Source organism: Leptopilina heterotoma, unplaced genomic scaffold (genome assembly GCF_015476425.1).
Source record: "Leptopilina heterotoma isolate Lh14 unplaced genomic scaffold, ASM1547642v1 Lhet_60, whole genome shotgun sequence".
NCBI lineage: Eukaryota > Metazoa > Arthropoda > Insecta > Hymenoptera > Figitidae > Leptopilina > Leptopilina heterotoma.
This window is the reverse complement of record NW_025111138.1, coordinates 5,537,243-5,555,788: the sequence shown is the minus strand read 5'-3', so window position 1 is coordinate 5,555,788 and position 18,546 is coordinate 5,537,243. Positions and strand designations below refer to the sequence as shown.

General features: G+C 25.1%; 1 protein-coding gene across 5 annotated transcripts in view; it reads left to right on the top strand.

Moving 5' to 3' along the window:
* The first annotated feature begins 3,078 nt into the window (after positions 1–3,078).
* Positions 3,079–18,546, top strand: part of LOC122509394 (sodium/potassium/calcium exchanger Nckx30C) — a 134,509-nt gene continuing 119,041 nt past the window's right edge. For all 5 annotated transcript variants that reach the window (XM_043623425.1, XM_043623424.1, XM_043623422.1 and 2 more), the window contains exon 1: positions 3,079–4,147. In XM_043623425.1, coding sequence (XP_043479360.1) covers positions 3,218–4,147 — 930 coding nt within the window. In that variant the 5' untranslated portion in view covers positions 3,079–3,217. The remainder of the gene's footprint in view (positions 4,148–18,546) is intronic.

Here is an 18,546-nt window from a genome sequence, read left to right as displayed (position 1 = left end):
TTCAGATATTTTTCACTATGAGTTTGTTACTCTCTAAATTTGAAATAGGAAAAATGTTTACTAATTAGAATTAGTGACTGAATTTTTGCTTTGAAATTAATAAATTTTACCAATAAATAGTTATTTCTACTAATTTTTTTAGTAAAATTTACTAATTCAAAAGCAAAAAGTCAGTCACTAATTCTAATATTAATAAACATTTTTACTAATTCAAAGTTAGAGAGTATTTTATTTTACTAATTCCTTCAGTAAATAGTGAAAAATAAATAATTATTAGTAGATATAAAAGATGTAAAGCTCTAAAACTAATTAATTGTTAGTAAATAAATAATTAAGAAAATAGTAAAATTTGACTAATTGAATTCGTTATAAAAATTTTTATTTTCTCTATTTTTAGGACCTTAATAAAAATTTTTAGTTAAAAGTTAATTTAACTAATAATTAGTCATCATTAACATTTGATTAGCAAAGCTATTACTATTTGAATCAGTGACTACCTTTTTACTATTAAATTAGATATTTTTAACTAAATCAATTTTAGGAAGTAAATTTAAATTAGAAAAACTCGACTAACTATAAGTAGAATTTTAATAACTTCTACAGCCACTCTCTAAATTTGAATTAGTAAAAATGTTTACTAATTTGAATTAGTGACTGACTTTTTGTTTTTGAATTAGTAAATTTTACTAATGAATAGTAATTTCCACTAATTTATTAGTTAATAATTTTTTCTAATTTAAATTTACTAATTCGGAAGTAAAAAGTCAGTCATTAATTTAAATTAGTGGACATTTTTGCTATTTCAAATTTAGAGAGCAGAGTTGAGTTATTAACAGGTAGTAGAAATATAAAATTAGTAAAATATTAGTAGAAATTAGCAAAATATATCAAACATGGAAAAAGTCCATAAAAATTACTAACAATTAACGAAATTTTACTATTTGTTAGTATACTATAAAATTCTAATAATTTAGATTTAAAGAGTGTTATTTATTATAGTCGAAACTACTAATTTATCAGTTAATTTTAAGGTTTATGTTGGTTTTTCTTCGGTTACTAGTACATTCACTGATTGGATCAGTAATTCTACAACCGGAAATAACTGAATTAGTCAGGGAAAAAAATTTTACCTCGAGCACCTACAAATTTTACTGTTAACAAAATTTTAACGTATTTCAGTTAAGACTTTCGCTATTCTAAAGAAACTTATCGCTATTCCAGGTGAAATTTTTTTTCGTGTTAGTTCACATACTGCTCTCTAAATTTCAATCAGTAAAAATGTTTACTAATTCGAATAAGTGACTGACTTTTTGCTTTTGAATTATTAAATTTTACTAAGAAATTAGTAGAAAGTACTATTTATTAGTAAAATTTACTAATTCAAAAGCAAAAAGTCAGTCACTAATTCAAATTAGTAAACATTTTTACTAATTCAAGTTTAGAGAGAGTTTTCTTTTAATTCACCAGTGGAATTTCACTGAGAATCAGTAAAAACCACTGATTATTAGTGAAATTCCACTGATTCATTAAAGAAAACTGGGCCACTGAATTGAAATCAGTGAAATTTTTACTGATTCAGATTTAGAGTGCACTGATTATATTAGTCAAAAATCTATTAATTTGAATGTAGAGAGTAATATGTAAGTTTACTACAAGCTTGGTTAGTTTGTTTTCGGTGCAAATTTACAAGCTTCGCACTGAGAGGAAAGAAAAGTTATTGTAACCATTTTTTCCGAAATTATTTTTAGTTAGTAAACTGCTGCTAACTTATTAGTTGGTGTTACTATTTTTATTAGTAAATTCAACTATTTTATTAGTTGATTCAACTACTTCTTTTGTCGGTCTATCTATTTAATTAGTTACGTTACTAACTGAATGTCTGGAATTACTAACTAAATAGTGACAGAAACTAATAAAAGGCAACGACTTATTACTAACCAACTAGTAGTCACAACTATTCGTTTCTATCAGTGCAGAGTTGGGACATTTTGCTACTTGCAGTAAGCTTGCTGATAACTTGAAGATTATTTTGAAAAAGGTAATATTTAGTTACTTAAAAAGAATGTGTTCGGAATTCTAAATGTCTAAAGTAACCCCAGTTGTGTCAGTACTCTTTTTGATTCTGAATGCGTTTCTAATTATTTTGGACTATTCTTGTATGTTGAGGAAGAAGTAACTAAGAGGAATAATATTAAATTAGGGTGTTTTATTGGGTGGAGGGAGGCTTTTCTTTTTTTTTTTTTTTCAAGTGTTGGATCGAGGGTTCTTTATGGATCTCGAGTGGATGATTTTGTTTTGTGGAAAGTGAATAAAATTAGCTTTATTGTGATTTTTAAATGATTGGACCAAATGTATGTGTATTGATTGGTTATGGGCCATTATTAGTTGGACGATCGAGACGTTGGGAATTACGATTACTGGGAAGGAAGGAAGTTGGTGGAGAGGTAGGAAGGAAGGAAGGTTCACAAGAGGCTCTAGTGTTGGTGGAAGGAGTCTGAACAGGCGACACCCGTTATATGCTCTGGTGTAGCACTCCTGTAGTAGTTGTGTTGTAGAGTTGACTCCAATATCGAGCGAGAGTCCCGGCGAGAGGTTGCGCGCGCGCGCGCTCATCCGCTAGCTTCTACGACCTACCACCTCTGGATGAAGCGAGAGGGCAGGAATAAGTAGTGTTGGTTCACGCGAAAGAGGAAGGAGGACAGTCTAGTGTGGTGTGGTGGCGAGAGTAAAAGAGATAGTGAATCGAGGCGAGTATTGTGTGTACGGGGTACGCGAGAAAGGAAACGAAAGAACGACACGAACGGAAAGGAACGGAACAGGGTTGTTCCAGTGTGCAGCGGGCGGGCATCGCGGCGGGGGCGCCGTTCTGCTGCTCCTGTTAAACATATATTGGGTTATATGCCATCCATACACTGCGAACGGTATTACAGTGAGCGCGAGAAAGAAGAAAACGATAACAACAACGACGACGTCGACGACGTGGAGGAAACAAAGGTCGAGAGTGACGACGACGACGACGAGGTGGAGGAAGAGCGACAAACGAAGACGACGAAAATTGCTCTTCTGATTGAGCAAAGTTGTCGAGAAAACGGAACGTGGTACAAAAGTGAGGACTCCTTATCAGGAGAGAGAAGAGGATGCGACCGCCAATTGTCTCGACGGCATGACCCGACCTTTAACTGGGCTTCCCTGAGGTGCGACCTCCGCGCGACACACGATGCAGGAGGTGGAACAAGAACGTCCTCATCCTGCAGGTCCTATTCCTGCAGGCTCTCATGGACGGACACATTCCGGAGACCGTGACCGGCTTTGGAGTTCGGCACTGCTGGTGACACTGATGATGTTGGTCATGAATCCATTGTCATCGATGGGACATCGGCCCGCACCCAACACTCCGGTTCCGCTTCAGCAGAGCGTCTCCACGTTAATACCCAATGAGACCTCATCAATTTCGACAGAGAGAAATTTAAATTCCGATGTCAACTGGGACCCAGAGGGATACAATAGCTCGATTCATCATCATCATCATAAGAAGGTCGGTGGGAATATGTCCGAGGAGAAGGCGCCGCTATTTCCAAAAGATTTCTTCACGCTTCAAGAAAGACGTCGTGGTGCTGTTATTTTTCACGTTGTAGGCGTCGTGTATATGTTTGTCGCCTTGGCAATCGTCTGTGACGAATTCTTCGTGCCGTCCCTCGACGTGATTATCGAGAAACTTGATATCGCTGATGATGTGGCCGGTGCCACGTTCATGGCAGCGGGGGGTTCCGCCCCTGAGCTTTTTACCTCGATAATTGGGGTGTTCGTCTCGTTCGACGACGTAGGAATTGGTACCATCGTCGGTTCGGCAGTTTTTAATATTCTTTTTGTCATCGGCATGTGTGCCATCTTCTCAAGGACCGTACTCACGCTCACATGGTGGCCACTCTTTCGCGATTGCAGCTTTTACAGCATTAGCCTCATTACTCTAATCTACTTCTTTCGTGATAACTATATACATTGGTACGAGGCTCTTGTGCTATTCTGTTTCTATCTTCTGTATGTTGGCTTTATGAAATGGAATCAGCCTATGGAGAAACTCGTCAAGAGGATATTGTACAGGAACAAGGTTACACGGGTTAGGTCCACTGACCAATTGATGCCCACGGTATGCACATTTTCACTATACTTTCCATACAATCCTTTAGAGTAACAACACTAGTAATGCACGTCCAGCAATTCGTCAAAATAATTAAAACACTCTTTTTCTAAGGATATCAAATTGAGACAAAAAAACGTTACGTTTTTTTGTCTCAATTTAATATCCTTAGAAAAACTACTGTAAATATTTAAATTTTAGTTTCCTCTCTTTATAAAAGTGGTTGCAGAAAGAAACTTGCTTCACGTGCATCACTAAAATATACTGATAGAAATTTTCGATGAACATTAACATTAGTAGTACAACCAGTATATATTACCTTTACCTGGTCGTACGATTCTAAAAATACCAAAACAATACACAAAAATATCAGCTACAATTTTTATAAGTGTACAACATTCATATTCCCAAAAAAATTCAAACAAAACCAAAAAATACGTTACCCCTTTTGTTTCCATCAGACAAAACTATTTTGACTTCATATCGAAATAAAATTCTCCAACATTTTTTTTTTTACAAATTTTATTTTGACATAAAAGCAAAATAATTCTTGTCTCAGTCTAAAAGACTATATTCTTATGTAAAAGAACTATATTCTTATTCTTATGAAAAGAAACTAAATTGAAATAAGTGATATGATATTGAATATTGTTTATATGGCTGATGACAGAGCGTTTATCGTACAGTTGAAATGAACCACTATTAAGGTTAATGCAATTAACAATTTGACCAATAATAGTCTGTTGGCGAGAAATGCAATTTCATTAATTAAAGAAAACCGGAAGAAACCCTTTAACGATTTAACAATTAACGATAATTACTCGCGGCAACTTTATCAACAACTGACGATCAATTTTTTTCTCCCTGCACAGTTTGAAAACTCTCTAAACTCATCATTAATTGGACTTGTCGAAACGCTGTTTAATCAAAAGTGCTTTGTTGATTTCACTCGATTGAAAAGCAAAATAAACAATCGGATCCAATTTTCAATATTGTTATTCATTCTGCGACATTAAATTCAAGTTTGTCTGCTTTATGCAAATACAAGTGAAATAAATTGTAATATCGCTTTTTTTTGTCGGTGTCCGTTAATTAAAAATTTAACTTTATATTATATATTAATTTGAGAAAATATTTTATGTTTTCTGTATTGTTGTTTTTATTGTTTTGTGTGTTGTTTTCTATGTTGTGTTCCATAATGTTTGTTCTTTTTGTTTTCCATATTGTGTTGGTTACAATTATTCGTAAGCACTAAAATGTAAATTTGTATTATTTAGAAAGATAATATTTAAAAAGGAAGTGTCAGCTGTTTTTAAAGAAAATTAACGTTGAGCTCTTGATAATAAGTAATGATAATTCAATTTTAAATGGCTCCTCCAACTTACACAAAATGCTTCATTAGCATTATTAATCGATATCGTTCTTCCTGTTGGTGAACCACCTTCCATTGTTATGCATTCTACCTCCATCTAAAGTGTTATAGTTATGAATCAGATGGCTGATATCATACCATAACAATATGCAAGCAAGTTATTCCTCGTAGTCATTATATGATACAGAAATGAATCATACAATAGTCTACACTTGGATAAATTAATTTTCATTTACTCAAAAGATTACAATTTTAATTGGGAATTTTCGACCACAAATATTGTCTTTTTAATATAATTTTTTCCCCCAGAATAATTTCAATAGAATTTCCACGGGGTCCCAAATTTAATATTGAATCAAATTTACATTATAAATAATAATTAATGATAATAAATAATACATTATTGATTAATATTAGTTGTAAATAATTATTAATAATAAATAATACATTATTTATTAATATTAGTTATTAATAATTATTAATAGGTCCCTGTAGTTGGCGTCGACGCTGAGCGTCGCAAAAATATTTTATTTACAAAACATTAAAGAATAGAAGAATTTTTTCGAAGGTTTTTAGCTAAAAATGTACTCTGGAAAATTTTTTTAACTCCCTAGGGAAATAAAAGAGGTGAAATTAGTGACAGTTTTATCTCTAAAACCTACGAAGAATAGTTTTCGACGCTAAGCATTGACGCCAAACGTTGACGCTAAACGCTAACTCCGGAGAATTTTATTAATTCTGTACTTTTATATTTATATTTTTCTATTTAAAATTTTTTTTTAAATATTTAGCTTGTATCTTGTTTAGTTAAATTTGAATTTCGCGCCATTATAGTTTGGTGAATTCCCGCCTAGACGGCATGAAAACTCTCTCGTAAATGAGATGAACTACAGGGGGATATAAGTATCAGTTTCCCGTCCAGATAATTCCAGTTTGGTTTTAATAGTATTAGATTAAATATTTATAGGTATTAATAATATAATAATTATTGTTGATAAAATAAATGTAATTTTTTGTAATTAAATTTTGTGCGTTTCATAATTTTTTGAGAAATTGTCGAACCTATTTTAAAGTTGTTAGGATAAATTTCTAATTTCTAAAAGATTCTTTCTCTCTCTCTTCTTTTTTGTCATTATTAATTAGCATTTTTAAAGATTTGAACAAAAGAAATTATATTAAAAAAAAATTTTGCAACGCGAAATTCTATATTTCACGTATCAACAATCTTTGGAATGTTAAAACGTTAAAAGTCCTAATTGCTTGTATAATAAATACAAACGATTATTGAGGATCATTATATTCTATTTTTCTTCAAATATATATAGTCATTGACAATCTGGGACATTCAATTTATATTTGTATATATATATATAATCATGTTTCTAAAGAAATGCGGAATTTTCATTAATTATTTTTATTTTCTTTTAATTGGTTCAAATTGGCGTGAAAATTTATTACTGCTTTTTAAATGAATATGTAGTTCACAATGTGTGACGTCACACACAACTTTCAATAACGTATAATACATCATTGGTTTAAAATTAGAAAAATGAAATTATCGATTAAAAATATAATGTATAAAATTAATATTGTGGGTCACTAATCTTATGTTAAATTATTGTTCTTTCTGTGGAATAAATAGATTTTTTATTTATAAATGTTTTTCTCTGTAGATGCGGGAAAGTTATTTTTTACAAATCTCTTTATTTAATTTTATTTTCTCGTAATTTATTTAAATTTTGATATTTTTATTTTCGTTTATATTTTGATTTACTTTATACTCTTTAGTTCTTTTTTCATTTACTTCTTACTTCTTGTTATTTCTTATTTTATTATTTTTATTTCTTTTGTTGTCTTTCGTTTTCTTTCGTTGTCTTTTGTCTTTTTTTATTTTTTTTTTCATTTTTTACTAAAATAATTCATTTATTTTAAGTTAGATTGAAAAATTTTTTGTGATCGATAATTTATTACTTGAATGTAAAATTATTCTGCGGTATTTTTTAAAATACACACTCTCCCACACTATGTAGATATATTAATATATTTTTTACATAAAGTACGTCACTCAGTTGACTTCTAATAATATGAAACGATTGAATATATATAAAAAAAGTTATATATATAAAGAGTCAGTTTAAATTAGAAGTATTTTAATGATAGCTTATTATAAAAGGGTAAATATCGCCTTAAAGGTTGAAGTGTTTTTTTTTTATTTTAAATACCCTGTAGCCATCTCGAGAGAGTCTAGACTGTATAAACCGTTCTGATAAATCTACAACTTGAGTTTTATATGTGGGTATTTTTGAAACCATTGTCTTTTTATTTTTCTCAGTGACAATGAGAGAAAATAATAATTATACATTGTTCTTTTGAAAGACAAACGATAAAACTTGACAGAAATTATTTACATTCACCTTTGTTATTAACATTTTTATTATTTTCTCTCTATTATATAAAAAAGGATATTTCTATCTCTCTATGACTTTTCTTTTTATAAATTTTATTTTTGTCTTTTGCATATTTTTATCTTTCTATGACTTCTCTTCTCTTTTCTGTTTATTTTATTTTATTTTTGTTTTTTATGTCAACTTTGACAAATATAGAATAAAAAGTTCCATTTATTATTTTAATTTTTTGAATTGAAAATTAATTTTTTAATTCGTATATTCATAATTTATATAATAGAAAATTTTCTTATCAGTGAACAATGACAAATTTTCGCTCTAGATAAATAACAATTGAATATTAATTCAGAAATTAATTAATTAATTTAGTTATTAAATATTTAGAAATTAAAATTTTATTAAATTGAAAGATTATAAAAATAATTTAAATAATGAATTTGAGTTAAAATTTAATTTTAAAATAAAATAAAAAAAAAGTTAATAAAAAAGTTAAAAGTTAATTTTTTTTCGAAAATATTTTGTAGTAAAAATTATTTTATTACTTTATGGGAAATTTATTTTAATGAGATTTTTAATCAATGCAGTTAATTTATGAAGATTCTAAATCAAAATTTTCGAAAAGACACTATTTTAGGAAAATTTAATATATTGTAGAATGTTCACTAAGCTTTTCGTGCTAGAGAGTAGCAAACCAAAACTTAATAAGTCCAGTTTAATAATACATGAGATATACACGTGTATGAGACTCTTAGGTCTCATAATATTGAATACTTGGTGATTCTAAAGTTTCGACCTCTTTCTATTATTCACTAATATTACCGCGTTGCAAATTTTTATCAACTAATTACAAAAATTAGTAAAATATGTTTAGAAAAAAATTACAGTAATCAATAGTCTGAAATATTTTTACTTTTATTATTTTTTTATATTTAATTTAAATAAAATTAGAAAATGAAATAATATGAAAAGTAATGAAAATGTAATAAAAATAGAGTAAAAAAAAGTAGTAACTGATTGTGAACGTTGTGACATATTTTTAAAAATTATTTTTTTGCTTTTTAAGTTTAAATTTATCCCCTAGAAAAAATATAAAAGTACAGAAAAATAAAAAAATATGGTTACATAATTTGACTTTTTAAAAATTTTTTTAAGTACCTATACAGTAATTAATTTTTTAGTTATAAATTTATTAAAATATAATTATAAAAATATAATTTCGATAAAATATCAATTTTCGTCTTTAATCAAGCAATTACAACTATATTTCAATGTGTTTAATTTAAAAAAAAATCTCTCCACTAATCACTTCATTAAATAAGTTGATTACCTCAATTACAAGATATATAGAATTCTTTTGATTAAAAATGAAAAATAATGAAAAAGGAATGTAATTAAAAATCACTGACAAAAAACTAATATAGTATAGTTGTTAATTAGTAATTTCTAAATAATTTCCTCGTTTATTAGTATATGTGTGTGTGGGAAAATTTGATTTTCATCCTCTTGAAAAGATAAATTAAAAAAGAAAAAAAGGCTGAAATAAAACAGCAGCAGCAGCAGCAACAACAACAACAACAACAACGAGTCCAAAATTAAAACGAGAAAATTATTTCCTGGACCTATATGAAAGTGTATTCTCTAATTTCATTTTAACGTTCACGATTTGCATTCTCTGAACGAATTATCGTGTGACTCGACCACAACGTAATTTACATTAGCATTGAGATAAATTCCAACTCGTGATAAATATAGTAAACGTTACAATAACACTTAAATCTTTCACATCATTTTAGTAGGTTTATGTGTATTTGCAATTGCATTAATTATGGTGGGAATTTTTTTGTCTCCTTTTTTTTACTACTGTCACAAAAATTAGGTGAATTGAATTCAATTGAAATTCTGCGCCTAGAATAATGTTTCATTTGACCCAAATATAATTTATTTCAGTCAAATAAATTTAGCTTTCTAAATTATTTATTTGTCTTAAGGACAAATGGAATGCGGATCTTTGGAAAAACATTAATTTACATTGTTTTTTTTTCTATTGGAAATTGATATTTTTGTTTTTCTAGAAAATACTATTAATAGTATTTATTTTAAATATTATTTTAATTTAACCCGTTGCCTGTTTCCGACCCACGGGTGGGTCGTGAAAAAGTATGGCCATAACTGTTTCCGACCCACCCGTGGGTCGTGTTCACTATCACTCAAAATAAATATAATTTGTATATAAATTGATAGATATTTTTCTTTATATCAATATTATAAGAAATTATAAGGGTCATTAATGATATTTTAGAAAATAATTGAATAATTAGTTATAATTTAAATATATTATACTATTTGAAAAAGTATCAGATTCCGCTGGGCATTTTGGGACAATCATGTTGTATTTTCCTCAAACAGTTAAGGGGTTAAAAAATTTTTTAAATTTTAATTATTTTTTAGATGTCAGCATTTCGTTGGATGAACCATCTTAAATAAAAATTGTATATAGTAAAAAAAATTTTATTTGAACCAAATAAAATTGTATTTAGTAAAAAAAATTTTATTTGAATCAAATAAAATTTTATTTAAATAAAATAAAATTTATTTAAAACAAATAAATAATTTAGTAGGTTTTGAGTAAAATATATTATCTTCTTTCTGGGTGTGGGAAATTTTGTAGTGTTGGAAATTGTTCTTTTTTAATTTTGTTTTTGACTCTGGAAAAAATTCTTTGATTCAAATAAATGATTACTTGCGTCTATTATCAAATAAATATTTATTTGTTTCAGACAATTTTTATTTTTAATCAAATTAATGGTAATTGCTTTAAATTTTGACATTATTGGTTCAAATAATTATTGGTTAAATTTTATTTTGATTTAAACCATTTTTTGTTGTTATCAGTTTAATATAATTTTATTTATTTTATATTATTTGTTAAAATTCCATTTGATATAATTAATAAATTAATAATACTAAAATATATTAGTTAAATAATTAAATACTTCAGTAGTTAATAATACACTAAAATTACAATTTTAGTATTAGTAGTAAAAGTTTCTGTTTACTATTATTAGTAGTAAAAGTCAGTTTCAGACAAGACAAAATGGATTAAATTTTGTTTATGTTTATTATCTTGTAGTGCTAAACAGTTGAAGACCGGCAAATTTTTTTTGTGTCAGTAGTAAAAGTCAATTTAAAAAAATATAATTTTAAAATACGTCATAAAAGTGTTGAAGAAATTTTTTTTTTCCAACAACAGGGGAAATTTTTTTCACATTTTGTATTTGGGAATTTTATTTTATTTCTAATTCTTTTTAAAATTGAGAAACTTATTAGTTTTTATTAAAAATTTTTAAATACCCATTAAGGGCATTTGAATCTTTGTGACGTCACAGTTTTAGAAAACATGTTTTACATAAACTGTGACGTCATAAAGGTACAAAAATATCCTTAAATATTTGACGGATTTTTTCAACGTCTTTTTTTTGGCTACAGAAAATTTGAATGGATTGTGATTATTGTAAGATAAATTACAATTTAGGATTTCTTTTTCCGTATACGAAAAAAGAAATCCTGAATTATACTTACCAATACTTTTTTTTACAAATTTCAATATTTGTATAAATAATATTCGTTGATTATAAGTTTTTGCTGCTCTTTATAAGTAAAAGTTTTGTTGAGTAATAAAAGTCTGGTATGGTTATTAATAAATTATAATTTTTTTTAATATAAAAACTTTGGTAATTACTTGGAAAATTTATAATAACCATGTTTTATTTAGTTGCTTTGTATATAATACAAAAGTTATATGTACGCATATATAATAACTTTTATGTCTTTTACGGTTTTCAATTTAAGATTCGTTTTAAAAAGTTTCAAGTCTCCCAGCGCAGATATCTTTTGAGAACTACAGTAAAAAATAATCCTGTGTATAATGTCAAAGCATAAAATTTGATTGATGAAAGTGTGATTTTGCTGCGAGGGTTTCTTTTATTTTTAATGACACGCAAGGAAATAGTTTGCCTGAAACAGCTAAAATTCACTTTGGTGTGAGGTTCACAAAAACGTTTACAATCAACTTCTCTTTAGAAGAAGAAATGTTTTTTCAAAGCAAATTTTTATAAACTCTTGTAGAAGAAATTTTTTAATTTTTACAAACTTTTGTAAAACAATTTTTTTTATTTTCTACAAACTCTTCGTTATAAATATAAACTCTTCTATTTATTTTAAATTTTTTATAAATTCACAGTTTTCTCAAAAGTATCGAATTGATATACCAAACATTTAATTCCATTTGTTGATTTGATTCATATTTTTTGTATCAATTTGTTGCAATTTGATACTTTTAAGTTCAGTGTGAACTTTTGTATATTTTTTTTCAATTGTTATATACAAATTTTTTTTGATTCACCATGTCTAGAAAAAAAAATTTCAATCTGAAAATATATTATTTTCCTATCCAAAAAAGTAATTTTTTTTTTTTAGAAAATGAAGGTTGTAAACTTTAGATTCGGTGAAACAAATTATTTTCATTGAAGCAATTTTTTGCAGAAAACTATTTTTATTATGTCATATTCTAAATAGAGGATTTCAACTAGAGCCTTGTTGAAAATATGAAAAACTTTCTTAAAGTTAAAACTGTTTTTTATTTTAAAGCCCTATTTTAAATATTACAAAGTAGAGAGATTTTTAAGAGCAGAAAATTTTCTAATTTTCTTGAATTTTGATTTTTTGAAAATATTACTTGGAAAATATTGAAAAATATATTTTTTTACTAGCTGGAAAATTAGTTCTATTTAAAAATAAAAAAAAGTTATTTCTATTTTTGAAATTAATATTTTTCGACATTAGGTATTTTTTGTATTTTTCGAGAGACAGAATTATATTGAATTTTATAAAAAATAGTAAAAGAAAATAATTTATATAAACAGATTCAAGTTCGTTATTAATAAATAAAAAAAAATATTTAATGTTTAAAAAAAATTAGGTACTGAATTATTTTAACTTAAAAATTAATTTTGTATATACAATTTTTTTTCCTCGTTTAGTTTAAAAAGTGGAACTATAATATTCTATATATTGGTTTATTATTATTAAGAGTTATAGCCTGACGCTCCCTGTGTATTAAGTTGAAAGCCATAACAAAAATTGTGCCGTTCTAAAATTATTTTTTAAATAATAATTGAAATTTTTAACTGTTTTTTGTAATGAGAAAAATTAATTCGTAATTTCGAAGAGCTATGTTCTATAAATTTTGTGTAATTCTTCAAAAGATGTAAAATTTATAATAATAGTAATAATACTAATAAAATAGTAGTAATAATAAATATAACAAAATATAAAGTAAATAAATAAATGTAGTAAATATTTATTTTTTATTTATTTATTTATTTGAGCATAAACGGGTTTCAAATAAAATAAATAACAATAATAAATTAATAACAAATAAATATTTCCTTGAATCAAATAATTTTTGTTTAAATAAAAAAAAAATTAACCAACAATTATTTGATCCAATAATTTCAGAATTTGAAGTAAATACCATTAATTTGACATAAATAAAAATTATTTCATAATAGATGCAAATAATAATTTATTTGAATCAAATAAATTTTTTCCAGAGTATGCATAACATTTATATAATAATAATTCATGCAAACAAAAGAAATCAAGAAATTGAAAAAATTCATATTTACTTGCAACTGTATGAAAATTCATAATTAAATTGAATTTAAATATTTTGAATTAAATTTATGTAAATGTTAAAAAATGTCCAATTAAAAAATAAATGATAACATTGTATACAATAGAAAATTGGATACAGTGAGATTAAAATTACATGGGGAGAAGTTTATAATACATATTGAAGATTTAAAAAAAAATCTTTGGTAAACTATTGTTTTTAAAAAGGAAATTTTAAAAGTAAACATTGAGAGATGAAATTTTGGTATTTGCGGCACTGCAGTAGAGCCCTCCGCCCATGGCCGAATCGATTCGTCAGAGGCCCTTATACGCTTTAACCTCCTCAAGCGATACCACCAAGCAGGTCACGCTGGTCGTTCCAGTTTTCTTTGTACAATAAGTCACACACAACCACTGCTAAATTTGACAGTGGAAAAATTTATCAAACTTACTTTATTTTTTCTAAATTGACAACAAGAAGAAAAGAAGAAAGTAATAAAATAAAATTTCCCCTTTTCTTCCACTTTAGGACAAATTTCTATTTAGTCCATTTTTTTATATAAAATTGAAGGCATCTTAAATTGAATTTTTCTTCAGAAGAGAATTTTCAATTTATCGAATTTTTATTTAGTTGCATTTTTTTTTATTTGAATGTAATTTTGATTGAAAGAATTTTTGTTTAGCTGGATTTTTTTATTTAAATATAATATCGTTAGGGAGAATTTTTATTTAGCTGAATTTTTTCTTTTTAATTTAATTTCATTTAGGAGAATTTTTATTTAGATGAAATTTTTTATTCGAGTACAATTTCTTTTTGGAGAATTTTTATTTGTAGCTGAATTTTTTTTATTTAAATGAATTTTCATTTGGTACAATTTTTATTTATCTGAAATTTTGCATTTAAATATAATTTCATTTGAGATACTTTTGATTTAGCTGAATTCTTTTTTCAAATTTAATTTTATTTAGGAAGATTTTTATTTAGCTAAATTTGTACTATTTACATGGAATTTTATTTAGATGAATTTTTATTTAGCTGAATTTTTTTTTATTTAAATGGAAGTCTATTTGGAAGAATTTTTATTTAGCTGAAATTTTATTTAAATGTAATTTCATTCCGAAAATTTTTTATTTAGCTGAATTTTTTTATTTAAATGAATTTTCATTTGGGAGAATTTTTATTTAGCTGAAATTTTGCATTTAAATATAATTTCATTTGAGATAATTTTGATTTAGCTGAATTTTTTCTTCAAATTAATTTTATTTAGGAGAATTTTTATTTAGCTAAATTTTTTCTATTTACATGGGATTTTATTTGGATGAATTTTTATTTAGCTAAAATTTTTTTTTTAAATGGAAGTCTATTTGGAAGAATTTTTATTTAGCAGAAATTTTATTTAAATGTAATTTTATTCAGGATATTTTTTATTTAGCTAAATTTTTTTATTTAAATGAATTTTCATTTGGGAGAATTTTTATTTAGCTGAAATTTTTTATTTGAATATAATTTCATTTGGAAGAATTTTTATTTAGCTTAAATTTTATTTAAATGTAATTTAATGCCGGAAACTTTTTATTTAGCTGAAATTTTTTATTTGAAAAGAATTTCATTTGGGAGAATTTTTATTTAGTTGAAATTTTGCATTTAAATATAATTTCATTTGAGATAATTTTTATTTAGCTAAATTTTTTATGTAATTTTATTTCGGAGAATTTTTATTTAGCTGAATTTTTTATTTAAATCTAATTAATATTTTTTTTTATAATATATTGGAATATTGTAATTAATGTATAATGATAATAATTATTATGATAGTCAAATTTTTGTTGAACATATAAATACGGATTAGTAGAAATTCAATTGTTGAACTTTATAAAAAGCTATTAAATGTAACTTTGGAAAAATTGGAAATTCTTTTAAAGAAAATTACAGAAAGTTCGAAATCTGCTACAAAAAAATTAGTTTAATAATATTTTGCTTGAACAAAAATATTTGGTTGTAAGAATTCGATTTATGTGATTAAATATTTTGTTTTGTAACGAAAATTATTATATTTGAAAAATGCATTTTTTATTATTTAATCTAATAACGTTATTTTTAAATTTTTTTATTGTTTAACTGTAATATTTAATGAATAAAAAGTTATTTAGTTTAAATCATTATTTAACAACGTTTTAGAATTTATTAACAAAATATAAATTTTGAGATCTATAAATTAATGGTCAGATTTTAGTTTTGAATATTTGAAAACCAACTATTTCAGTTTAAAACAAATGCATAAACTATTAGAAATGATTAACTGCGTGGCTATTAATAATTCTTAATTACATATTCATCTCTGCAACTGGATTCTATTTTCTGTGGTATTATTTGGTAATAAACCCCGAAGAGAAATTAGTTATTATTGACTGAAAATCAATAGCAAAACGGTTACTAAATCATGAAATGATGAATTACATTCATATTGTTTTTTTTCCTGTGCGCTTTTTCGATGGCAGATCCGCATCTGGTTTTTATTTTTTTCTTACTCTATTCTCAAAATGTAATATTTTCAAAAATAAAAAGAAAGAAAAAAAATAGTGAGAAAAAAGTACAAAACCAAAGCATACACCTTTTAACTTTATTGTACTTCCCGCTTCTTTCATTGCTGACAATTCAATCATTCGAATTGAAAGTACATTCACCGACATTATTGGAATGTACATGGAATGCCTCACTAAAAAAAATTTATATCGAGTAAATGTCACTTGCACTGTACACATACTAGTCTTTTAAAATTTATGTTTCGTTTTCTTATTTATTTTTGCTGTTGTTACTGTTGTTGTTGTTGTTGTTGTGATTCCATATCGAGAAACAATATACTTTGGAGAATAGTTATTAATTTTTAAAATTGATAATTTAATTAGATTAATATGAAGTTTTCTGGAAATTAATATAATCATTTTTGGTCAATTGCACCCCTGACGCAAAAGGTTTTATCCTCGTTTTAGATTTTCAAAATTTTAAATTACATATAAAATAATTAATATAAACTAATTTTAGTTTTATATAATTGAACAGAAACTTTTAAAAATAAGAAAAACATAATCTTAAAATTCTTTGCTTTTTACGTACCTTTCTTCATTGAAGAAAAATGTATTCAAATAAATATTTAAATTTAACATTAATTATTTAAATTGTTCATCACATATTTTTAAATAAAATTTTATAAATAATTTTATCTTGAGCTTAATTTTCTGAATTGTCCAAGAGTTTTTAGTTACTTGAAAATATTTATATTTTTATATTAAATATGTATAAATAAAATTTTATAAATAATTTTATCTTGAGCTTCATTTACTAAATTGTTCAGATCGAGTATTTAAATATTTAAAGTTTTGAGCTAAATTTACTTTTGAGTTCAGTCGATTTTTGATGATGATGATGATGAGTTAAGGAGGACAATTATTTTGAAATGAGTAAAGTCACTTTTGAAATAGAACAAGGGATTTAAATTGGCTGATTTTTTTCTTCATATCTTTTTTTTTAATTTTTGCTTTTAAATCTGTCAGCATCATTAATATGTTATTGAGCATGTCATTCTCTCAATAATATCGATCAGCGAAATATTTTCCTGTAAAGAGAATTTTGTATTTAAATTCAACTTTCATGTGTCTGAATAATTGATACTCTTGAATACAATGATGAAAAAGGTCGTTTTCCAATTTATGATATTCACAATTATAAATGTTGTTTACTTTTTGTTTAAAATTTTTTTAAATAATTTATTTATTATAAAAATTAATTTAAGTAGAGGAAAAATATTGAAAATTAAATTATTATAATGAATAATTATAATAATCAAATTCTTTAAAACAATTCAATTATTTTCAAAAAATATTCGTCATTCAATTATTTTCAATATCTCGTATTTTCACAAAATTTTGCAAAAGAATTGAATTATTTAAAAAAAATTAATAAAATTTTTTGCAATAATTCAATTATTTTCATAAATAATAAAATTCTTTTTAGGATTTCAATTATTTTCATAAATAATAAAATTCTTCTCAGAATTTCAATTATTTTTAATACAATTTTACAGGAATTGCTAATAAAATGTAAAGAAAATGTAATCATTCTTAAAAATTTAATTTTAATTCCTCGAAAAAATCAATTATTTAAAAAATTGTTTTTTTTAATTCTTTGGAAGAATTAAATTATTTACAAAAATATTAGAATTTTTCACTGGAATTCAATTATGTCGATAAATAACCAAATTATTTCCAAAAAATCAATTATTTTGAGGTATTTAAATAAAATTCGTTGTAAAATTCAATTATTTTTAAAAGTAATGCATTTCTTCTTGAAAATTCAATTATTTTAAAAAATTCTAATAAAATCATTCGCAAGAATTCAATTATTTTCATAAATAATAAAATGCTTTCTAGGAATTCAATTATTTTCAAAAAAAATTTAATAAAATACCACACAGACATTCAATTATTGTCAAAAGTTTTAATAGAATTCTTTGTAAAATTTAATTATTTTTAAAAACTTTTCGCAATTCAATGATTTTTTAATATCTTCTATTTTTCAGAAAATTTCCAAACAGAATTCAATTATTTAAAAAAATCTTCGTAAGAATTCAATTCTTTTCATGCGAGTAATAGAAATTTATCAGGAATTCAATTATTTAAATTAGAATTCGCATAAAATTAGTCGAAAGAAATTAATTATTTAAAAATTTTTATAAAATTCTTCGCATGAATTAAATTATTATTATAAATAATACTATAGAAAAAATTTGATTTTGTTTGTAAAAAAATGTTCAACGTCCCCTAATATTTATAATAATAACAACAGTAATAATATATAAATCATAGTAATAGCAATAGTAATAATAATAATAATAATCACAGTTTTTCTGAGGATATCAAATTGATAATAAAAATAATAATATATCAATTAAATATAAAAA